General features: G+C 40.3%; 1 protein-coding gene across 1 annotated transcript in view; it reads right to left on the reverse strand.

Annotated features, from left to right (window-relative positions):
* The window catches only part of zcchc7 (zinc finger, CCHC domain containing 7), a 43765-nt gene extending 23577 nt beyond the window's left edge, over window positions 1–20188 (reverse strand). The window contains exons 1-3 of the mRNA XM_033325298.1: window positions 20094–20188; window positions 16865–17458; window positions 15627–15846 (exon numbers count right to left, since the gene is read on the reverse strand). Coding sequence (XP_033181189.1) covers window positions 15627–15846; window positions 16865–17353 — 709 coding nt within the window. The 5' untranslated portion in view covers window positions 17354–17458; window positions 20094–20188. The remainder of the gene's footprint in view (window positions 1–15626; window positions 15847–16864; window positions 17459–20093) is intronic.
* Between the last annotated feature and the right edge of the window lie 6438 nt (window positions 20189–26626).

Here is a 26626-nt window from a genome sequence, read left to right on the forward strand (position 1 = left end):
TAATCCACCGCCCCTGACAAGCCGAGTGTTCACCCCCCTGCCACCCTGTGCCACCGCCTCTCTTCCTCCTCACCCCCCCCTTCTACACCATGTTGGCAGCCAGGGCAGGGCAGGTGGCCAAACCTGTCAGTCAATGCGCCGTCGCCACGTGGCAACACCACAGACACCAATTACCACACAGCAGGGGCGCGGCCTGGCAACCGCATGGCAACCGCATGGTCCAATCAGGGTACACAACAACAGGGACCAGAGAAGGCCAAGAAATGTGAGCAATGCTTGTGTATGTGTGCTCACGTGGGGCGCAAAAATGTTCAACTTTCCCCAAACCAAGCCAGTGCATGCCTGTGGGTTTGACAGAAGACTGGTAGTCATTGTGTCTTTTTTTTAATATCCGTTAGCTGGTTATTTAGTGGAAATTTTCAATTCAAACTCAAAATTTATCTCCCTCTATCTGTCGACAATCAGAATGGTTCTTATTAAAACACATGATCCTGACTCATGACCAGTTCGTCTCGTCTAACCAATCATGCATCCAAGTTTTAGGCTAATTTCATTAACCCTCAAACATGCTTGGACGGTTTGAGCCAATGGCACATTGCAGGATAATAAAACTGTACAATATCTTTGGAGGCTTCTTGAATATTAAAACTTACAGTTTTACAGTTATATTAATCAAATGATGACTCTGTATGAAATATTATCAGTGTCTTGGGCCTTGATTTTAATAGCTTTGAACCTGGGAGTTATAGGAACTGATTTGGGAAACCAAATTGTGACTTTTTAAAGCATTGGTATTGAAATGAACAAAATGGGATTTAAAACAAGAGATGAAACTACCTAGATCAATTAGTTTCAAAATCTATATTTTGTAGACAAATTGAAAATTAAATTGCGTATAATATTTTTTAAGTAATAGGTTTACATTCATGAAATGGATACTATCTGAACACACATCATCAATATAGTCACAAGAAAAACCTTTTAAAACATTTTTATCAATTTCCAAATACTAAGACTTAATTTACCTTACAACTTTTTGATGACCAATTAATCATTTACATCCTTTCTTAAGTGACAAAAATTGGCAAGTGATACCTAGTTCAGGCTCCGAACTTGTGATAATTTGCTGGCTTGAGTAAAACCAACTCAATATACTTTTATTTGGTGTTGGATTGGGTGTTGGTTGGACAAAACAAGTAATGTGATGACATCAGCTTCGATATTAGCACAATGTTCTGACATTTTATGAACTAAATGGGCTTGAAAATAAGCCGCTGCAATAGCAGATCAAGTTTCTTTGGAATTTTTACATTGCACAGCTGATACAGTTGACAGAAGAATGATTTTACTGTTATAACAGTGGCACTAAATCTTTCATTCAATATGTGGATGAAAGGTCCAGGTTTAAATATAAATAAAGAATACCCCACCAGTCAACAAGTGTTTGTATTTTATAGCTAAATTCATACTTGTACACCAACACATATAATATTGCTGATAAAAGCCATCAAATTATTTTGGGTGCCCCTTTTGTCTTCCACATTAAAACACCAGCAGACAACATCTGCAAGGGGCAAATATATTTTAATAAAACCAGTGAGTTGCAACCTCAATTTCATTTTGATGAATTTCCTCCTGCGGGAGTGAGCCAGGCAGTGGGCGGGAGGGTGGAAAGACGGGAGAGCAGGGGAAAGAAGTGGGGTGATGGGGGCTGGGAGGCAGATAGAATTTTCATGATTGTTATTTTTGTTATTATACAGAGAGAGAAAGGGGGGTTGTAGTGGGGGGGAGATAAACGGCGCTGGTTAATCTGAGGCATTTTGTGGAGCGCTCCATTATCGGGCAGGTTGGGCACGTCGAGGGGGTTATTTTTCCGAGGGATCTTTGGCCCTGGTAATTAAGCTCCATTCACCAGGCCCTGTTCCCCAAATTAAAAATTTGTCATTAAGTGGAATTTACTATTATGCCTTTTTATCTGCTGGCGCTTCAGCGTGCATGCATCTGTGTGTGTGTGTTTATGTGAGGTGAAGGAGGGGCAATGGGAGAGGGCAACCAATAAAGGGTTACATTGTGGTCACACACACGCATACATACACACACACACACACACACACACACACACACATAAGAGAAAAGGCAAATTGAAAAACCAAAATAATCCTGGTCAGCAGCATTAGCAAATACACACACATGCACACATGCACAAGCACGCACACACACAGCCATTGTTCAATCCTTCAAATCCACAGCCTTTGGGGTAATTAAATAATGGTGCTTTAAAGTTTTAATTTAGATTTAGCTTTTTCCTTCCTCCTTCTTCTGTATGCCACACAGGTCTCACACACAGACACACACACACCCAAAACAGTCAGTCAAAGTGTGTTTTAGACTTCTGCCAGAGAGATAGCCCTCGATGGGCAGGGTACACTGGAGAGAGTGAATGATTGAAGAGCAGAATCTCTGTCTCTAAAGGTTTTATAAAACAATACAATTATTAGTCTTTAATTAGAGCAGCCCCTCTGTGGGACAGGGGACAGACAAAGAACAATAGAGGATTAGAAGAGGAGTTCCTAATATGGCTCTTTTATCGCTTCATTCAAATACAGTTTATAAATGCATCCAGCTGTCCTTTCTACCTGGCAAAGTTGAAAGCGGGTGGTAAATTCAGGAGAGAATGGGAACAAAACAATGGCATCTATTAAGGGTGGTAACTAAATATTATTTTTGTAATTCATTAATCTACACAGTCTTGTCTTTAAATTATTAATTTAAACAGCATATGCCAAAAATAATAAGATTCCCTAATAGAGTAATGATTTACAGCTCTGACCATGAACTGCAACATCTCCAGCTGAAAATCAGTTCACGTTGCATATTTCCAATATCTGTCCTATCAGTTCAAATCTCTCTACTCTTAAAAAAAAAAATACATTAAACACCACAATAATACTTCTATTACCATAGATGTAAGTAACCATGATAGTTTACTTAGAAAATGAATATGTTATTAATAATTCTACCTTTGGTCACATACTTTCTTAAATTCAACTGTCAAGTGTGGGCTATAATGAGTCATTCTTTTATCTTCAAATGACTAACTGGGTGTGTTAAGAATAGCATCCATTAACTTCACACTGATGATGCTCACTTCAAACAACTGAGACAATGTCTACATCTAGCTGAATAAATCCATAACACATGTTCTGTTTCTTTTGTCCATCCAGACTAAAACGATGTTTTTCCTTCCAAAAATGGTGCTTCTACTAAACAGCTTCTGTAGTACATAAATCTAAAACTTCCAACTTACCAAATGTGTATGGCGAAAATTTAGCTTTGCAGAAAAACTATTATACCGGTGACCAAACAGATGGTGGCAGTAGCTGCCATTTCACAGTTTTCTTGAACTTAATCCAGAAGAGAAGGAAAAAGAAGCATGATGACAATAACTTGCATTTTCCAGATGCTCTCTGCTTGTTCTGTAATGCAGCCATAATTCTTTTTTTTTTTTGTATGGCTTGTTTTTCTGTGCATGATGCATGTGTAGTAGGAAGACAATTACCCATCTTTGACGTGTTATTGTGGATGTAGAAAAATGTAGGGTGCATTATGGGCACATAATTTCAAAACAAAAGCATTGTTTTAGAATTTGGCTGATTGTGGTACTGTCTTCTTCTTCTTGTCGCATACATTGACACTGACACTCTTGTACAACAGTACAACAGTAACTACTACTACATTTCTGTGAATGCCATCAGAGAGGGTGAAGGTGGGGAAATGAACGGGGGGGGGGGTTGGAGAGAGAAGAGGACGAGCACAGGATGAGGGTGAAGAGGAAAAGGGAAGCAAGGAAGAAAGAGCAGACGAGGAGGGTGTGGACAGATGGCAGAGGTTATGCCTGGCTGAAAGGCGCAAGATGGGAGGAGGCTGTCTGGGTGTTCAGTGTGTGTGTGAGTGTGTGTGTGTAAGTAATAGGAGGAAACACCATACTCTGCCTCATCCTTGAAGAAGTCCCCCTCATCTCTCCTTTACCGCCCCCTCCTCACCGCCCTTCACCCACACTCACTTTTTTGATTACCTCAATTTCCCATGATTCCTCATTTACAGAAATCAAATCGACTTCTATAAATTGTCTGACAGACTTTTCCTTTAATATCAAATCCAGTTCTTGGCTCAGCTGATTCTTTATTGGCTGGGGATCCTATTCAGTGATGAACAAAATAATTAGGTCCTCCTGCATTTGATTGACAGATAAAACCTGGTTAAGGTAAACTATGGATAGAGCCCAACAACAGGATGCTGTCAAAATCTCTACACGGTGTGTGTGTGTGTGTCTCTCTCTAAAAGTGCAGGGAGGAATGGCAGAATGGCAGGAGAAGAGTAGAGAAAGATAGGGGGTCTTATTTACTGTCATTTTATATGCTCCCCTCTACTCCGTCCATCCCCTGGTTTTTCTGACAGGTAATAAAAAGCAGAAGCTTTCCTGACAAGCCCATTTGAATTTGGATTGAATAATATAACTGTAGGGTTTCCCACCAAACGCTCTGTCCAAGCGTGCAACGGCACACAGATACTGGCAGCACCCCTGCCTACCAGGGTGAGAGTTTTGTGAGTGTGTGCTTGCATGCATGTGTGCACACAGATGCACACACGCACACAGACGTGCTTACATCATGGTAGTTAATGCAACAGCTATAATCAATTCCTGCTTTTAGCCACCATGCCACTCCCATATGCCAGTCTCCCCATCTCTGCTCAACCTCCCCTGCTCTGCTGTCCCCAACCCCCCCCCCCACCACCACCACCCTCCTTACCTCCTCTACTGCCCAAGATGCCTTCATGCCACCTCCTCTTCTCGTCTTACCTCATCCAACACTCACTATCCCACCTCCCCCCCCCCAATAGCTGCTGAAATCCCATTCCCCGTGGGGCAGGCTAAATTGAATTGGTGTGTTTATATGAACAACAGGGCCGTTGCTTTAATATACCTTAGAGTTTATGCCTAGAGCCTCCCTGCTAATACCACTGGAGCTTGCTGACTGCACTCAGCAAGCATCACTTCTATGGAAGTTATAAAAGAGACACAAGCACAAAGGAGGACAATCGAGAGATTCTCAGTCTGCTTGTGTTTGTAGGCAAGAGGGAGAAAGTGAGGAAGAAATGAGAAGCCTGTTAATACATCTGAACAAGGTGTCTCTCTGTTTCATCACACCTCTTTCAAAATCATCCTACAGTATCACCTGCACACACACACACACACACCACATCCCACCAAAGTGGAGTGTGAATGAAAAGAAGAGAGACAGAAAGGGAGGAAGATTTCTTTAGATTAGTGAGTAATGCTGAATAAATATCCGGAGATTTGGTTGAGGAGTCGGTCATGCTCGTCGACTTGCAAACATCCTCCATTTTCTCTCTGTCTCCCCCCTTTCTTTCTTGCTTTTCTCTCTCCCCTGTCCCCTTTTCTCTTCTGGCCCTGTGTCAGCCTACAAAAGGCCCCAGTACAAAGGAGAGAAACAGGCCTGAGACACTCAACCCAATTACTATTGATCAGTCTGCACTGAGAGGACAGAAATGTGTTCACCTGCACTCACTCACTCACACATCACACACACACACACACACACACACACACACATATCACACATCACACATACAAGCACATCCACACAAATCTATCTAGATATTCAAAATCTTCTAAGGTCAGGACTGTTTAAAAACAGGAATATTATTTAGCACTTTATCATGCTACATGACTTTTCCCCATTCATGGCCAAAAAATAGTGAGCTGTAAGAGCACACAAGCCCAGTGGATAGTTGTTTTCATTATTTGTGGTGTGAAAAGCATAGCAGTTAGAAATTGAAAGAGTTATGTTAAATCTACTGGCACTAGCTACTGTTATAATAATTTAAATGTGTGCTGGCCAAAGGAGATAAACAACAGATCAAAGGTTTAAAAAAAAAAAAAAAAAAAAAAAAATCACACGCAAAATCAGAGAAGAAGAAAAATGTAAACATTCAAGATGGATTGGTGGTAGTAATTTAGGTGTCACAAAATGTAAAATAATCATGGCGTTGTATGAATATCAACACACAGCATTATAGCAACAAACCAAAATGATTCAGTTTACACTGTCACAATGAACCTGTCTGCAGATTTCACACAGATCCTCCGTACCTAAACCAAAGTCTTTTCAATTTCACCATATTTTGGGTTGTTTCTTTACTTATTCAGTAGGCTTACAATTTTCAAAAAAAAATATGAATACATCAGCCACTGAAGCCTGGATCCTTGAAGGCTAGAAACCTTCTAGACTGAAACTAGTACTTTACTTTAAGTACGGTACACACAAATCTACTGTTCATTCACTGACATTTAATATCTCACCTTTGATCAACCCTGCATAATTGTTAGAATTATTTCACTTTGGTTGAATCAAATAATAAATGTAGCTATTAAACTAAATTTTACATCAATGTCACTAAAAATTCTAATTCAGTTCTGGTGTGACATGTTTATACATCATATTCAGACTAAAGAAAAACGTGTCAGAATAATAAAAATGTTTAAGGAATAAATTTGGCTGGATGACAGACACATGACTTGTAGAAAAACAGCTGTGTGTTGTAAAGTGAATAGAAAAACCAGCATGTCAACCAGTTAAGTCACGTAAAACCCAAATGCTTTGCAGGTGAAACTGAGGCCTTCAAAAGTTTCCAAAGCCCTGCATGCACATGCTCTCACACACACATACACACAAAACCAGTCTCACGTTAAAGAGTGTGATGAACTCTGTGTGTTGTCTTCCAGCCCGTGCTCCAAAATATCAATGACTAAACTCCCCAACGAGCTGGTAACTATCTCCTTTGCTCTGATTTTATCCTCAATAATTAATTTTCTCTCCCAGCGCTGACTTCAGCTTTATCGGCCGCTCGCCGCCAGTATCTCAGCATTCCATTTAACCATAATCCCTCGGATAAAGGGGCAGCCTAGGTGTGTTAATGCACAGGCATGTGTGCACGCAGAAACACGTGCCCAAGCAAAGACTTAAACTTCATTCACAGACACACAATGTTATAAACTGGGTACACTGATGTGCAAGAAGAGCTAGCCATACCCGTGTGGGGCCATTTCTCCTACCTAGGAAATTTACCACATTCAGACTCATCAAGCCTCACTGGTGGATGAATAAGGACGCAGGTTTCACTGTGTTACAAGTTACAAGCTGGATTAGCACAGGCAAGCCTATAGCAGGAATTCTGACATTGCGAGCCCGGCATAGCAACAGCCACGTAACCATTGCTTGGTCACGTTACAAGGAAGGATGGTTGGAAATGGGAGTGGAGGAGTAAAGAGATGGGATGGATGGAGAAAGGCTGGCACTGAAAAGTGGCTTGTGGGTATAAACACACATCAATGTTCTCCTGGATGGAGAAATCTGAAGGAGATCAAGTCAATAATTTACCATCCACTTAGTACTACAGGAAACTTTTTTTTTATTTGAGTTTGGTACATCTTAACTTCTATGTATGTTTTAGTCTATTAAGTATGCGGCCAAGGATGCAACATTAATAACACTTTCTATTTTCAGTAACACATCCAATGTTAATACCCAGAAATAAGATCAGTATCAGTAGAGAACAGACTGAAAATATTTTGACATGGCCAAATCCTGATCAATCTGATTCTTACAACAACTAACAGTATCACTAATTACATCTTTTTTGAAGATACAGAATCTTCTTTTAGACAAAAGCCATTTTCTTTTATAGTTCTTTCTTCCCTTCTGCTGTTTGACTGTGTGAGCTGGCATTTACCTCCAATGACAATTGCTTGAGGATTTAGCACATTCCACCAAACATCTAAATCCTGGTATTTAAGGGGCTAATATCTGACAGCCTCACAGATCCTAATATGACTCCTAATTAGTGCTTTATTGAAGGCACGTGCAACAGAAAGGTCAACCAGTTAAGCTTGCACATGTCATAAAGACACAAAGTGCCCTCAATGATATACAGCAATGAAGATAACAGAATATTACTGTGGGCAAATTAGATTGCAATAAAGAAAAAAAAAAGTGCAAAGAAACCAATACATAAGAGAAAACATGAAAAGAAGGTGAGCGAGTGAGAGAAAGAGAAAGGAGGACAAGTGTGGAGAGTGCCAGCTCGGCCAGACCAGGCCCAGCTGGTCTCTGTCTGACGAGAGCCTTAATTAAGAGACATGGGGAGAAGCCTTGGAATGGCCACATACACACTGCCAGGAGCCTCTGGAGAGGAAACTGCTAAACAGGCACACTTGTGTGTCTGTGGTACACTGCCAAGAATCACACACACACGCATACACACGCCCTCTGGGACTTTGTGAAAAACATTGCCTAGCTATTATTAGGCAACCCTTTGCATACCAGAGCAAGTGTACTAACCCTAAATATGTGTATTTGTGTGTTTGGGGTTCTCCCGCTTATCCTTTTGACTGTTAAACTGAACTTCTGACTCCAAAACAGCTCTCACTGCCGCTAGTGCCAGTGCTCACAGAAGAAGAGAGGGGAGGCGGAATGTGTGAGGACTAGGGGGAGAAGAATGAGGTGAGTGGAGAAGGGGTGATTTTGTGGATCCATGACTGCCTTTGTTTCCCCCCTTCGCCTTGCCCACCCCACCCCTCATCCAAAAAAATGTATTAATATTAATACACAACTCTCCAACGCCTTCCCCTCAACTCCTCCACCCCCCCCAAAAAAATATCACCACCCTAGGCTACCAGTTAATAAAGCCCTCCGAACGACCCCTCCCTGCCCAAAAACTAAGGAAAGACAATAAGGGGAAAGTTTTCTGGCCAAATAAAAGAACAGAAATTAATACAGTCCCATGTGACCTCCCTCTGTCCCACTGTCAGCCCCACAATAATTTGATTTCCTATTAAGTGATTGCTTAATTATGATGATTATTATTGGTAATTGTAATTGACATTTTTTTTCCTTCCGCTACTCTCCTTTCTGCCCTTCCCTCGCATCCTCCTCTTCAGGTCGTGAAGGAACAGATGGGTGGCAAATTGCAGAAGGGAGAGGGGAAAAAAAGTGGGATTTTTTGTCTAAGGCAACTTAAATCAGCACAAACAGAAAGCCACATGACAATATGACAATTAAACACACATAGACTCACATGCTCCATCCACCAGAGCATACAACGTGGCATTGAGGTGTTGAGGCTTAGAAGTTTTATTTAATCTTACATGAGTGTGTGTTTAGTGTGTGTGGAGTTGTCCAGATCTCTTATCCTGTAGCTTCAGGGCACAATGTCTGCTTCAGGTCTCCTTAGAAAAGAGATTCTTGCTCTCAGTGGGATATCCTGGTTAAATAAAGGTTAAAGTAGACAGGGATTCCCTATTCTATACCCCCACCCCTCCACACACACACACACACACACACACACACACACACACACACACACACACGCACACACATTTATACTACAGTAGGGACCCTCTGGTCTCCAGTTTATTACTTCTTCCTCCAGGCTGCAGTTACTGCAAATGAGAGGTTGTGCGCTTTCGCTTTCAAAAAGACATACCTGATTTTCATTCTGAAATCTTTGTCAGAAGATTTGATAGTTAAAATCAAAAACATCAAAAACCACAATTCACCAGCGCCACCTAAAAACAGTGCCGCGTTCAAAACTATTCATTTAATGTCACATTCTTTCTCAATTCGGAACTAAAGACGGTGAAACTTCGTTCCAGTGGGCCAGGGCACGGTTATTGGGCTCACCTCAGGCGTGGTGAGGCTGACACCGGCACTCAGACATACATACACACTTTTGTCTTGAGATACACACACCTTCACACTCCAACACACACACACACACCATCTAACCTCGCATCACACCTTCACTTTCACTCAAAATGCTCTCTCATTTCCACAAGACAACACAAATATTCCACTGTCTCAGTCCCTAATAAATATCTAACATATGCGTCATCTATCGTACTAAATCACTGACTATTAGTGTAAACCAATTTAAACTATCTGAAATTCAAAATCTGAATGTCCTTTATCGACTGGAGGATGTCGGTTTCAAGACAGCTGAGGCTGTGGTGTGTGTGTGTGGGTGTCTGTAAGTTTAGTCGAAATCTTCTCGGCTAGATTATATTCAAATGCTGTGCCTCACTCAGTGTGATCAACAAACAGTGAACATTAATACAAATGAGCACCTGCAGCCACAACCGCAGATGTCAGAGGGTGTTTTTTAGTCAAAGTTTCCAAGAAAAAAAATAGAAAAATTTTCATAGATTATTTTCACAAATATTACTTTCAGACAGGATGGCTTGTGTCTTTCAGATGCAGATAAATGTGGTATAAATAAACACTACATATCAGAACAAAGGAAGCCTTAGACATTTAGCACAGCTGAAATGAGATAGCCTGCAATAACTAATATAGATACATGACCACAAAAAAAAAAGAGGAAGAGTCACAATAAATAATTCATACAATATTAGTACTTTAATTAGTGTTTATACATTTATATAAAATAAATTTATCGTTCAATTTCACATTTGAGCACAACCATGAAACAAAATATAACAAAAATCCAGTCTACACAAACTTATTGCAGAATCAATTCATTGAATTCAGCTTCGAACTAAACTGTCTGTACTGAAATGGCTCAAAACAGACTGTTTCTTTTAACTCAAAAAAAAAAAAAAAAAAATACATGAAACAGAAACTGGATCGAGAGTTTTGTATAGAGCCACACCAGGTTAAGCAGTATATGAGAGGGTTTGACTGTAAAAACGATCAGTTGCACACAGACAGGACTGACAGACAGCGCTGGATGTCAGTATGTGCAGACAAGGATCCAGCTGTTAGAGCCACTCTGAGATCTTACCCTGGAGGCAAACCTGCCCTGACCGCCAGCAAAACCGTAGCCGATCCTTTTCAAGGCCTGTCTCATCCACTTTAGCTTACACTCTCTCTTCTCTCTTTCCCTTTGACTGATACCGAGTCCCAATGGCCATCTTTCCACAAAGATTATTTTAATATAAACCTAAGTGATGCTTCATTCTGGTTCTGATTTGATCTGAACTTCTCCTGCCTGTTGTTCTTCTGTTGTGTAAATGACCAGTTGTCCTCAGTTTTGTAGGTAAACACTGGGACAACAAGCTAACAGAAAGAAGGATTTAACATCTGAACTGACAGTGGATCGATTCAGCTCTGACAGGAACAAGAGAGAAACAATGAAAAGTGAAACGGCAATTTACTGAAACTTCCTTCACAGCTGTCAATAATTTTAGTTCTATAACAGTGAAGGTGAGTTCACAGGAACAATGGGTGCGTCATCTTGCACTTACATTCTGTATAATAAATACAAAATCAAAGCAGCTACATCATACCTATCGATAAGTATGTCAAAAAAAATTACATATCTGACCACAATAGATCTTTTCAATAAGCAAATAATCTCACATGGATCAAATGTTGAATGTTTAGACAAATGAAAGATGTTGATCCACGGAGAACACGCAAAGGGAATGATAAGAACCCTGACCAGTGCTGCCACTAAATAAAACCACTTACAGACAGGATTTTTCATATTGTGAATAAACCGCTGTTTCATTTCCCAGATTATGGTCGTCATTACATTTCTCTGGTCGCTGGAGTCAAATGATTGTTCAATCAAAAGCTTTTTTAAAAATGAAAGCATCGAGCTTCAGCTGAATTTCGACAATTTATTTTGCGTGCTCTAATATCAGGCCTCCACAGTAGTCTCACCTAATTTGCATATCCTCTATAAAACTGGATAATACAAGTCAAACTATGGCACAGCAATTTCATGGTTTGTGTGTGTGTGTCTGTGTGTGTGTGTGTGTGCCTGTTCAAACACACTGTGTGGTAGTGTGGGTGTGGCGTTACACCTCGTGTGGCACTGGGCAGCCAAGATAAGAGCTGATCCTATCCATGCCTCCCTTCTGCAGCGCCTGCCCACCCACCCACACAACACACACGCACACCTAGTGTGGTACCCAGCATGCCATTGTAATCTCATTTTACAATCCCAATGCCCTGAACATGAACACACACTCGCACTCATAACGAGAGCTACAAACACATAGAGAAGCCAACTAAATCCATATATGTTCGTACTATAAACTGGCACGTGAGCTACAGTGATACACACTTGTAAATATAAAATATAAATATGAAGGCCAGCTGAGGTCTCAGAGATTAAAGAGCTGTAGGAAAAGCTTCAGGCGGAAAGTGGCATCAGCCATTCACACGCACATGAAGGTACAGAGTACCACAGTTTTTAATGTGACACCACAAAAACATTTTGTTAGGTCTAAACAAAATGCACAGCATGTCAGGAATATGAAATACAGCAGAAAGACAATTGTAAAGAGGAGAAGAGAGGAGGAGGAGAGGAGAGGAGAGGAGAGAAGGAGGAGGAGGAGAGGAGAGGAGAGGAGAGGAGAGGGAGAGGAGAGGAGAGGAGGGAGAGGAGAGGAGAGGAGAGGCGAGGAGAGGATAGGGAGGAGGATCAGGAGAGGAGAGGAGAGGAGAGGAGAGGAGAGGAGAGGAGCGGAGAGGAGAAGCGATAGAGAAGAGAAGAGAAGGGAGAGAAGAAAGAGAAGAGAAGAGAAGAGAAGAGAAGAGACGAGGAGAGAGAAGAGGAGAAGGAGAAGAGAAGAGAAGAGAAGAGAAGAGAAGAGAAGAGAAGAGAAGAGAAGAGAAGAGAGAAGAGAAGAGAAGAGAAGAGAAGAGAAGAGCTTTACCTTCCTCCTGTGTGAGATAGAGAGAGCTAACGTTTGGGTACAAACACACGAACACACTCCCATCACTGTAATTTACCAAGACTTTCAGTGAAAAACACACACTCAGATACACTCTGATGTGATCGGCCACCCCGATAGTGAGCTGACTCTCTAAGCCTCAAACAAAGTTTGCTGTGCACTGACCAAGACCAAGGGGACAAAAAAAAAAAAAACTGGGGGGAGCAACAGAGAGAAAAAAAGTGTGACCACTGAGCGAAGTTTAACCACTTACGATTCATGTTTAGCTTCAGCACACCCCGCCTCCACCCAGGATTCATTCACAGGCATGTACACGCACACTCTGGGTGGGAAAGGCACTGAGCTGGATTTTGGGAAGCCCAGCTTTTTCTCTCTTGTTCCGTCTGGTTGCTGCTGCATGGCTACCGGACAAGCAGACGGCCCTCGCTCATCCCCCCTTTTCTCTTCTATCTTATCCAGTGCTCCTACAGATCTACCCACGAACAGCTGCCCCTTACGCCCAGGTGACAGATAGCCACTTGGGCTGCGCATGGCTGTGTATGCGTCTCCATGTGTCCATGTACATGATAAAAACCTTATGTGACTGAGTGAGAAAAGATTAGGTTAGAATAGTTTGGGAAAGAAGATGATGCATGTGTGAGAGAGAACAAGAAGGAGGATGAAAGGATTGAATTTCTGCAGGTGTAGAAGAGGGGGAGACTAAGTGTAGTGAATGGGATTTGATGGTGAGGCTGAGATTGTGTTTAGGCGTACAAATACTATTAGTCACTGCTGTGCAAACCTGTTACTGGCACACATAAACACAAAAATGTGACAACACAAGCCAGGCACCCAGTCTACACGAATCAACACTGAGCAGAGGATCCCGCACTCCCGAGCTAAGGGTGTAACGGGTATTGTAGTCATAGCAATGTAACTAGTCACATCTTAGGAACCTAAAATCGGCCTTCTCGCCTTATTGCTTTGGAAATAAGAAAGCATGTGAAACTAATTTCATGAAGGAAAGAAGTCAGCACACTCTCTTCCAAACAGTATAACACCTACTCCAGCAGGACAGACAAAGCTGGGTCCCAGTTTGGTTCATTTAGTTGTTGATTAGTGTCTTGAACTTTTGACGTAAGCAGAGGTCATCTTTGTTTCAGGCAAGGTGGAACCATCTCTGCTATGAAGCATGGCTGGAGACCCCATGTTACATTTTCTGTTTTTTTCATATCATTAACAAATGCCATGAAACGACCAAAAGCCGCAAGCCCATTTATTCCTGCTGAATACACACTAGGTCAGTGCAATTAATCGAATTTTGACTTCAATTCCAATTTCGTCACCAAACCACATTAAAAACAATGTAACTGAGAAAGACATAATTATTTTTGCCACAGTCCATTTTGCTTATTTCGTCTTGTGTTCTAAATGACGGTCGCTTTCGCCTTACCCCTCCAACAACTTAACTCTTGTTGGTGTTCTAGTATTTACATCAGCAGACAATCAAAATAAACTACAGTATCCATGCACACTGTGGCTTTCTGCAGTATTTTAATAGATTTTGGACAGGAGTCGAGCTCTATAACAGAAGAATAAGCTGTATCACACTTTGGCTTCATAGACAATTATTGCTGAGATAAATTCATATTGTTGGTTTTGGTCTTTCCACTGGATTATAAGAAATTATGTTTTCCAATGTGAACACACAACATATCCTAAACCCCTTAGAGTTAGTGTCAACTATAAATTGCACAAGACCATTGATGCTTGTCCCTAAAATTTCTTTGCCTCCATTTCCTTTTTTGACACAACCCTCCCCCATCTCTGCTACTTTAAGACCCCTTCAACACCACACCCATGGCCCCCCATGTGCAGACATGAGGTCAAGCTCCAAAGATCACAGAGAGAAGCCAGACGAGAGAGAGAGAGGGGGCACGAAAGACAGAGACCTAAAACCCTCCTTTTCTCCCAAACAAGGCCAAAACCTCAAGCCTTCCCACCAGCTCCAGACCCCCTCCTTTACCCCAGTTGTGTGTAGAGGAGGCAGTGAGCATTCTTGCAGAAACATCAGACCAGGGAAATTCAAATGAGAGGAAGAAATGGTGAGAGAGACACACAGAAAGAGAGAGTGGGAGAAAGAGAGAGAGAGCACAATAGTGAGAAAATAGGATAAAAGAATGAGATGGGTGAGCGTTAGGTAGGAGAGAGAAGGAGGGGGGAGCCAGTGAGGAGCTGGAGAGGTTGCTGAGGCTGCAGGTTAAGATAATGTGTAGATCTGAAGAGATTTGCAAGGAACATTTTTATTCATTTTTTGATTACTCCCATCTCTCCCGACCTCTTCCTCGCCTCCTGTGCTGTTGTCTCTGTTTGTTTGTTTATGGCATTAGTGTTATGACTTTTGGTATGCATGTGTATGTACACATGCATGCTGATTAGAACTGGAATATTTTATAAGCACAAATATTCACACTTGCATAAGCCTGCATGCGCATATCAATACATAATGCACACAGACATACTTAAAGATGCATCAGAGAAGAGAGCAACTGGGCAGACAGTGCCAGGAATGCTAAGAACCTACAAATTCATAAACATGCAGAAACAGAAGCTGCAAATGTACATACAATATGCACACACACACAGACTGTTAGCAGTGTAGACCATGGCTGTGCCTGCACCTTATCAATGTGCTGCAGGTAGGCTAAGTGTTCTGAATGAGCTAGTCCAGACAGAATTACTCACAGCTTCTATTCTCCTGGCCACACATACATTCAAATGCATAAACCACATCATAAAGCTTTGAACAATGCACAACACACCCAGTACAAACAGTACACAAACATAAACAAAGACTAACCTGCACTGCTGTCAGAATGTGCCTCCAGATTGAGTGAGATGCACTGGTCTCCATCCTGCTTCCCTCGACCCAGGATCATCCAGTTCTCCAGACCATCTGAATCAGACGAGTCAGAACAATCGGACTCCGATTTGGATTTCGACTTTTTTGAATCTGATTCTGAGCTGCTGGTGTCCACGATCACTGGCACATCAAGACCCCTCTTCTTTGTGCGGTTTCCCTTGATGACCAAACAACCATATTGTAGATGTTAATACAAAGCTTTCTGTTGCACTATTTTATGCCCAACAAAACCACCAACCCATTCTGGGTTTCCCTAGAATAGAACTTCCCTGCTGAGGAACAAAATTATGAGAAACTTTCTTTTTTCTCAAATTTCTCTCAAAGTTCAAATATGTTTGACTGTTCTTTGCAGTACAGAAGTAGAGGAGAAGACTTTCCATTATTTAAAATAATGAAGTAGTGAATGAAATAGTGCCCAGCAGCATGGTGGTTTGGTGGTTTACAATGTTGCCTCACAACAAGAAGGTTCTGGTTCAAAACCCAGCAGGGGCCTTTCTGTGTGCATATTCTCCCCATGCTTGCGTGGGTTTTCTCTGAGTACTCTGGTTTGAATGAAACTTAAGAATATAAAACACAGGAAACAGTCACAATAATTCATCAATCCCCCCCCCCCCCCGGACTGTACTGTTGGTGTGGATTCATTGTTAGCCAGGTAAGGCTGGCAGAAAGAAGAGGGGATCTACTATCTCAACCAGAACATCTACAAGGATTTGCCAAAATTTGGGATATGTACCTAACTAAGGTGATCAGTTTGCTAATCAGTAAGTAAAATCAGAGGTGGATGGGAGATGCTGATAAGTTATTCCTATTAGCTTTTTTAAACAAAGATTTTATTGCTCTTCACTATAACAGCTGTCATATTAGCTGTCATCAGTTCCAAAAAGTAATTTAGAGAGTGTGTAATGCTCACCTCCTTAGCTTCACTGCTGTGTGCAGTGTGCACATGAGGGATGTTTGATTCACCAATTTTACTCACAGGTTTTTTCAAGAACAGACATTAAAAATGGTCCTGGCTCTTACTAATTTACAACTGCTCCCAAGTTAGAACCAGAGCTCATATAGAATCCTTGTTCTTCATTGATTTGTAGCAGTACATACTGCATAAAAGCATGGTTACAGTTCAGCATTTATTTTTCAGAGCACTCACACATATGGCGTCTCACTCTCTCCTCTACCTGTTGTGCCGGGGTGGAGTGTAACCGTCGACTCTTTAGGCTGCAGACTCCTTCACTGTCTGCAGTGTCGTCCTCTGAGATAGTGATGACGTCGGGCCCAGAATCAATTACAATAACCTCCTCAAAAAGTGATGATGACAACTTCAGACCTTTCTTCTTCTTCTTATCTCGTTTCTGTCCCTTCTTCTTCAGCTGTTTTTGTAGGTTGCTCGTAGTAGGGGACGAGGGCCCACTTTCCCTGATGTGCTCCACTATTCCGTTACAGTCGGCAGTCTTCTCAGTCACCCCCAGCTTGTGGTTGTTCTGGCCCTCAGTGTTCTCTTCTCTGCCCTCCTGCTCCTCCAGCTCCCCAGCATTAGAGGAGTAGTGGAGTTGGCTATACAGCTGGAACTCCAGTTCGCTGTTGACCTCTGACCCCTCAGAGCTTCCTGCATCCTCTTGGTAAAGATCATCCTCCAGCTCTTCACGGCCTTCATAGGTAGAGTACATCACGCTAAGACACCCTCAATACACACATGAACAGACCTGCCCAGCACACGCGTATATAAACACTCAGGCCTGGGGAGAAACTGACTTCAGTGGCTGAAACTAACTGTAGGTACAGAAAAAGAAAAAAACAGACAAAAACAAATATAAGTTGTAGTAATCAATTCACTGCAATTCCCATAAACTTAACACAGTGCAAATTTAAAGACAGATGTGATCAGTTCCACTTTGAGTGTGTTTTTCTCTGTCGGTCCCTATTTACATGACCAGGACTGAACTCCACACTCACACTCACACACACACACAGCTGAGCCAAGAGCGTCATGTCAATGACCACAATGCCCATTAATCACGCAAGCAACAAAATCACCAAACTAGTCCATGGTCACCTCGCTGAAGTCCCCGTTCTCTCTCTAAACCAGTGTGACTATATTGTTTACACACAGTGTTTGTTATACTAATACTTGAACGTGATGACGTTTACATTCAACCAATCAGAAGTGACAGCTCTGTGAGCACCCAACCCCTCCTCTCTGTACATGGTATTTGATTTATGACCACCTGCTGAGGGCTGATACATTTTTCATCTAAATCTTGCAGTTTTCTGTTCTGCTATAGCCAACCCCCAAGTTTCTAAAAGTCTGCCACAAGATCATGAACAAATCTAAAGAGAGATGATGTTTTTTGTCCTGAAATCTATTCCAATATCAGTTAGGTTATTGGGTAAAATGTACCAATCTATTAACAGCTGTGAAAGTCTGCCTATGTTAAATGTTAAAACTGTCCTAATGTTTCTAATGTAGATCAGTCACGCCTGGCTGAAACCTGATATGCTTTAATAATCAATTCATTACAACACCTTTGGCTCTGGAAATCCATGATGGGCATTTTTCATTATTTTATACACAAAACAACTCAACCATTGAGAAAATGATCAGCAGATTAATCAATAACAAAATCAATTGTTAGTTGCTGCCCTGCAGTGAAACTACCACCTACAGCACTGAAGAATAAGTGGATACAGGCCAGCATCAATTACAAGAAGGGCACAGACTTTCAGTTCTGAAATCCATAAGGACTTGTTAACAAAGCTGAGAGAGAACATGGTTTAGCTGCACTCATTTTTTCCTTACTTGTAGACCGTTTCATCAGAGCTTTGGTGTTAAAATACAGCTTAGATCCAGGCTTATCACCTGCCAGATATTGATTTCAACACACAATATGAAATGACCTTTGGTCTACTTTGAATGATTGTTAGAAACTAGAATTATCTACTTACTACAGTCTGTAAAACACACTGGGTTACTAATTTTCTCAATCTCTGAAACTCTCACTCTCAGACACACACACTGGACAGAGAACTAGCACCGGCCCATTGCTCTGTCCAGTCCTGCGTGTCTGTGCCATGATGGTTGGAGATGATTGGCTCTCAGACTGCACACACCGCAGAAATGCCACGCTAGACAGTCACAAGCTGCCCGCTGGGGATTAAGGGGAGAGAAAGAAGAGTCCTAAGGGCTGGTGAGAGAGAGTGACAGTTTTTAAGTTTAGCAGTGCATGGGGCCCTGGGCCTGACAAATACTTTATTGGGTCTTACAGTGGTGGAATGTAAGATACTGTATTTGAAGCTCCACTAGATACACAGACCACAAACACAGATGTTTTCACTTAATCTGCCTAATTATAGCCCTGCACTGAAATGTGTCAGTGTGTACAGGCTGGACTCGAACCTGTCATCACATCTCCCAAACTGTTAGCACCATAACTATGATCACACACTGTTAAGTACTGAGTAATAAACTGCAGTACAGAAAACTGCCAAAAAAAAATACATCTGATGTAATTAAGAGAGAGTGACACCATTGCAGTTGTTCATCAGAGAATAATATCTATGACGTAGAATCTTCCATTCAGTAGAAACATTGGTCAAAATTCAAAACAAATCTAAAGGTCTATATCAATTAGTTTAATTTGTGTGTTGTTTGAAAAATTACTATCTTTCTATCGATCTACCTAAATAATGAAATTTATACATACCTCTAAACCCATTCATTCTCAACTTACACATTAACACAACAATAATAATCATGCAGCAATACCAAACACTCACTGGGTGATTGTGCAAAAGTGGTAGTTTGAGTTTTATATTATCCTTACAGTGCATATTAATGAATGGATCTTGGATAATGTGCAGTTTATTTATGATTATTTCTTTAGAAGGGGGCGATCTCAGGTGAGCAACAGGAAGGGGAGAGGTGGATGAAGTCAGTGATTAGACTGTTGTTTGGTTGTTCAGGGAAGCAGACAGTGACAGAATATGGTCCGAAGCAAACAACGGGACAAACTATTTCACCTCAATCACAAACAACAGCAGAAAAAAGCATTAGCCTGGGGTTAGCTGAATGCTAACTAGTTAGCAGGAAGACAGGTGCAATTCAGCTCCACAACAAGCGACCCGATACACAAATAGACCAGTCCTAAACACAGAAAAGGTCGCAAACTGTCGCTGGGCAGTGAACATAACCAGTTATGTCCACATACTAACTGAAGGTCCCTGTTAGCATGCGTCCTCCTGTCTGCCCACGTGTTTATCAGCAGCACAGCATCCAGCCGGATGTAAACAATGAAGCGCTACAGTCACAAACACTCATGAGAAAGAAACAACGCACGGAACCAAAGTCGCTCAAGTCTAAGCCAACGATGCACACGTCTCATATTTAATGCCAGCATCCAGGAGCTCACCTTTATTCATCAGACAGGAGAGTTACAGTTGTCGGAAATGCGTTCAGCCGGATGGAGACTAACAAACGACTTCCGGGTTTGTCCGCTGGAAAAAAATGTTGGTCGACAGCAAAGTTCCGCTTCGTGCTGCCAATGCAGTCCACGTCGTCCCTAGCACTGTATAGGCCTGCCACTATGGTAATATGTTTTGGGGTTTTTTTTTTTTTTTTGGAGTTCACATTTAAACAAAAAATCCTCTCCATTGACATTAATCACTATTCTTCATTTTTTCCTCTCCCACTAACGTTTAACACAGATTATTCTTGAACCATGGTCATATATTGTTGGCTAAAATGCCAACTACTTTCTCTTTGTGCTTTAAACTATGTCACAGAGTCTTTATTGATGAAATGAGCTACAGAATTAAATGATATCAATCATAATACGCTCTGAGGCTCTCAAATTTTTCAGCAGAAAACTGAAGAGGCTCCATCTTCTGACAAAGATGGCTGTGGATCTTGGTTAGGATTGTTGCGCCAAACCAAACAGTTATAATCTTGAAACTATATTTTGACATCGGACCGCTCCACAAAACCCAAGCGATTCAAGGTAAACCCATGTGGTCATTATATTCATTATATTATATTCAATTGTAGCTTAGATTATGATTTTGCAGTTTAATGTTTAGTTTGTTATATAAAGACATTATTTGTGACACCACCATCACACTTCAGTTCCCAAAAAAATCTAATTGACTGTTGTCTGAGGCCCTTTGAAACTTAAAGTTTGTAATCAAACTGTGTTGGCATGGCCTTAATATCCTTATTATCCGTTTTTACTTGTGGTCATGACATCACTTGATTTACAGCGTCCTATGCACCACACTTTGGTTGAATTCCCTATCAGTAATAATTCAGTTCAATATTCTCATGATAGCTTAAAAGGAGCAGATTGTAATCTCTATTTCGCTATGCAAGATATAAATTTATGGTTGCACATACGCAGAGAATACCCTAAATATTAGCTATGAAATGTCTGAATATGTGCATGTACGCCCTGAGTGTACACACACATGTGCACACTGAATGACTAGTATGGACCTTCAGGCTTATGCTATTATTACATGTTGATGGGAATGTAAATCTATATGTAAATGTAATTCAACAGACTAGCTATCGCCATCAGTCATATTTATAAAATGCAGAATACAGCAAAGTTATGCTATCCTGGCTCTCACTGTGGCTGTGTAACATTAACATCCATCTTTTTCTCACCTCCATATCATGACAATAATTGTGAACTCCATCTATAGGCATTGATGCCATTATAATGATGAGTGAATGGCATTTTGATAGGGAGTCCCAGGTTGAATGTCATCTGATTCCAGAGGTTTCTCCACGCGTATCAGTACAGGATAGGCGATCACAGAGTTGTATTGTTTCCTTCCAAAGGTTAGGCTGCAGCTCATGTTTAAACACTATCACCTCTTTTAACTCATGTGTACATCTAACACACACACATGCATACTATATACATATATCCTGCATCGGTTTTGTTTTTGGAATTGCATACGGGGGTCTTCTCTATCTCTCTAAATTGGATGCAGGTTTGGGATGCCTCACTGCCTCAGTGAAATTGTGATGTGGCTGCCTGATTTTAGGTTCCATGCATTTGCCGGTATTTACCATTATTATTTTAAAAATCGTGGAAGAGGTCCGGCTGAATGGAGGCATCTGGTTCAGCGGTTCATCTCAGAGCATCCAGACCAGTGGTGTGTTGAAGATGGATGGAGTGTCCAGGACAGGGATTTAGAGTCCCCTGATTTCCAATCACACATTCCAGAGGGATGGTTCTGCCTGATGAATGATGTTTATTGAGGAGAAGGCGTTAAAAGAAGCATGTCATTGCTCTCATTTGATGGTGTTTGTATGTACCATGGTAGTTCCCACTTTCATTTGGCACCCAGTGCATTTTATCAAAACAGGATTTCCGTCAACCCTTCTGGTGTATTGGCAATATTCTTCAACTGATGGACATTTGTGACCAGACGTGCTGTTCTGAAGTCTAAAAAAGCCCCAACTGTGTCATTTACACCACTACTGCTTTGATTTAGTCAGATAGAAACACTGATATCAGGATTTCACACTTAAATTCAGAATGTTGTTTTTTTTGACTGAGGTGCATCTTCAGAAATAAAAAAACATATTAGTCAGTTAATTCATTAGTCAATCTAAACAAATCTAATCAATAACTCTCTTTTGTTTTTAGTTAAAGTGATCAAACCATCTCATTTAATTTTGTCAAAAAATAATATTTTTTTGGTTTTATTTGTTTTCTGTGATACTGTATTAAAATTGTGTGAGTTTGGAGTATTAGTCAGACAAAACAACACATGTTAAGATGTCAACACGGTCTCAGCATTTCGTTTTGCTATTTCCTGACACTATAGATTCAACAACTGATTAACCAAGAAAACTGGAGATTTATCAAAAAGAAAAAATGGTAGTTAATCACAGCTCTAAAAATAATGATTTACTCAAATGTAACCTAACTGGTGGCATTAGCATCTTGTTTCAGTTCTGTAACCAGCTGTGTGCTTCCCTTTCTGTTTTTGGTGCAGGCTTCCTTGTTACTGTATATGTAAATACAACCAGGCACTCTGTATGAAAGCCGCCAGGCAGGAGGAATTCCCTCTAAAAAAGAAAAGAAAAGAAAAACTCACCCTGGATCAGTGCTTCTGAACAAAAAATGGCTTGCATGCATCACCCATACGGGGCCCTCTGTGCTGGAGTCACTCACATATACCATATAGCATTTGTTTAAGTCCCATCCGCACTGTTTTTCTATCACTGTGCTACACAGTGAAAGTTTGAGCTTTTCAATTGCATTAACGTGGGTGTTATATTTTCATTAATTCAAGCAGATACCAGGGAATCAAATAGCTTTGCAGGATAAGAAACTGATGTGTATTAGAGAGATTCAGTAGATTCTTGAGTTAATATGCCAAGCAGAGCATGTACTAATCAGCAGCAAAGCTAAAATGCAGTAGGAAACAAATCATAAAACTCAACCACAGGAGGATGATGATTTGTCAAAGGGGCATAGCTAGAAATTCTGTGCCATGTGAAAGAATATTTCTTTTTGTCCCTCTTGAAATTTTGGTGAGCTCACTCTCTATAGCCTTTTTTCAGATATTTAACTTCACTTGGGCACTAGAATTTGCAGTACATTCTTAGGCAACTTGACCTGGCATGACTTGTACAGTGCTGCACACGCAAAGGATTCACATGATGCTATTAATGCACTGTTTAAAGTATTGTTTTATTTTTTTTACCTTTTTGATTTTATTAGACAGTATACAGTACTATTAAGAGAAAATGATATTGCAATTACATTGTCTGTGTCTTAAACCACTGGTCCCCAACCCGGGGATCAGGACCCCACAAAAGGGGGCCAAGAAAAATCTTTGGGGTCAGTAGTTTTTAAAGGCATAAGAAAGAAACATTCACTCCTGATAACTTCTTTGGCTTTTTTTTTCTTGTGAAATTCTACATAAGATTTTCATCACATTGATTCAGAAATCAAATAGAAATCAAATATTTCCCTTAATCTAATTCTGTACAATGGTTTGCAGACTTAAAATAGCTTGGCAGAGATAGTAAAGTGATGGATAAAGGGTGATATAAATGGCAGATGTTTAAAAACTTTATATTATCTGATATATCAGGATATTTCCCCAACTCACTTCAAATTAAGTAATGTGACTGTGTGATCACAGCTTTTTAAATTATATGAGATGCCAATTTAAGTGAACTCCCCCCACAGCCCACAATAAACACCTTTTGTGAAGTCCAGTGATCAACATTCTGTCAGTGGTTTCAGCAGGAAAAAACTAGAATAAGAGAACAAGCCTGACAACACCTTTTCAGACCGAACCAAGTGACTTGTGCCTATGGGGATTAAATTTGTGAACAGAAGCTCTATACACTTACACAAACACACACACAGTCCCACATGCACTCCATCAACACACGATACCACAACACCTCTTTCTCAGCTGTGAGTATAAAACCACATTGACAGGAGCCTTGTCCACTCTTGTCGAATTGTCACGCTGAAATGTTTACCTTTACATACAAATGGGCTGGTGTCATGTTATGTCACATAATGTTTCATGGACAAATAATGTGTCCCATTTCTCAATCCGCCCTGCAGCCCTTAAGCCTCCTTTCTAGCCTCTATAGTCACAGCAACACCCAGGCGCCATGGCTGCAAAAAGAGAACCTTGTGTCGCCACAGTGAAGTGCCACTCTGAATTAAATCCCAGGGATATAGAGGTAAGCTCAATCAGCACTGTGGCTCTGAGTGTTTCAAGAAAAGCAAAGCCAAACACATGAGCCCTGGGGGCAAGTTTTTAATCAAACTGTTATAAAGTTGTTTCTCTGTCTTAGTTTGCAAAAGTGTGGGAGAAAGTTAGATAAAATATATTATTATGTCAAACCCAAAGGAGTATTGGTCAAGCCATACAAACCTTGAGTTAGACCTTTTGGGTAAGTATGTAAGTTTTGAAGATTTATTTCAATACACACTAAAAATTCACAATGACAGAAAGTGTAAAGCAGACAGGGCAAACAAAAGAGGAATAAAATAGAATTTTAGAAAATAATAAAGAAAGTTAAAAAAATAAATATTAAGTAAAAAAAAAAAAGCTTTCAAAATTGGGTTTGGATTGAATGATATAATACAGCACAGTAGACTACTCTTAAGTTTAGGCCCTCAGATAGCAAATGCATGGTTGATGTTCATTTTAGGTAAAACCTGGTCACATCAGCTAATGGAAATTATACAAATTATACAATAAGGAAAATAGCAAAACATTATACAAATTTAAGCTATTTCTTGGTGAAATTGCTACAAAGGTTAATAATGAAGTAAAAAAATTACACTAATACTCATGCATGGTTGCTCCATTTTAGTAAGAAAAGAGAGAATAGGATAGGTAGATGCTGTACAAGTATAATTTTAAGGTGTTTTACTTGATGCTTTCTGGACCACAGTAGAGTTCAGAGGAAAATACTGTACTTTTTAATTCCACTTCATTGATCTTACAGCTGTGGATGGTTTGGAGAAAAGAAATTCACATGCAAAGCAAAGAATGAGCTTATAGAAGGAATGCACTACTGTATTACAGTATATTAAACCATAAGATAGTCAAAGTTAGGCCTGTTTCTAAGCAACTTCACCATTAAATGTGGCTGGCATGACAATTCACAACAATTCAATAACAGTAATAATAATGTCTACAACAATGTAGCCCAAGACACCTAATTATATCATAAATAACACAGAGCATAATGAAAGGGAACGTCCTACATAATGAGTACCTTTATTTTTATATAATTAAGTAGCCAGCATTTTGCTGATGATACTAGAAGTCTTACTCTTCCTGCCAATTAACTATTTTTTTGTTCTGGTGTTGCAACTTTGCCATGAATGAAGGCTCTGGATGCCTTTTCCACGATTGGTAAAAACAAAAGCCAGGCTGGTCATGCAAATATAATTCTTCATTAAAACAGTGAAATCCACAATATTTTCTGTGCTATTCTTCACACATGCATTGACCTGAAAACCACAGAACTGCAGGGCTTTAAGCCTTTGTCATCCTTAAAGGTGACATTATGTTTAAAGTGTGGCGAAAGTCAGAAGTCCCAGAGAGACAAGGGGCATCATCATCTCCTCCCGTGTTTACGTGTTTACTTGTCCCTTTATTTCTTCTGTCTCGCGCTTTAATACGATTCTTTCCGGTTCCGCTCGGTCAGAGCGCGGGTCACAGATCCAACTACTCCCCCTCATATTAATTACATTAATTAGCACGGGGGATGAAAAACAAACAAGAGCATGATTAATATCGAAACTATGGCGAATTCTTTGAAGAGCTTCTGTAGGCGAGGCTGCTGGAAACTTTGACAGGAAAATTGAACGAAGATATTTAAAAACTATTCCTGGATTCAAATAGTAAAAAGAGAAGATAATAAAGACATTGCTATGGTTAAAGTATTTGATAGTCTAAATCTAATAGGCACTGCTTGACCTAGTAATGTATAAACTGATGTGCTGTCACATACATTTCTAAACCAGGTGGAATTATTATTTTTATTAATATTATTCTTTAATGATAAGAAGAATGAGAAGAAGAATATTAGTACAGCGTACTTAACTGACTGTAGACATGAAAATTTGAAAATGAAAATTTTAATTAAAATAATTTTTCTGAATTCCATGTTTATGTAAAAAACAACAACAAACAAAACAGGCTGCCCTAATATTCACGTTTAGAGCACAGTGAAAAATCAGGTAAAGCCTAATTAACAAAGGCTATTGTACCTACTTACCTATATGTTTATTGTAGAATATATAATATATAATTATATATATTATAATTGTACCTATCTGAATGTGTATTTAAATCCTCCTGTACTTCACTGTACACTTGCCACTGTAACCAAAATTTAAAAGCTAATGTATAATACCATAACCTAGGTTTCTTCAAACAGC

Source organism: Mastacembelus armatus, chromosome 1 (genome assembly GCF_900324485.2).
Source record: "Mastacembelus armatus chromosome 1, fMasArm1.2, whole genome shotgun sequence".
Lineage (NCBI taxonomy): Eukaryota > Metazoa > Chordata > Actinopteri > Synbranchiformes > Mastacembelidae > Mastacembelus > Mastacembelus armatus.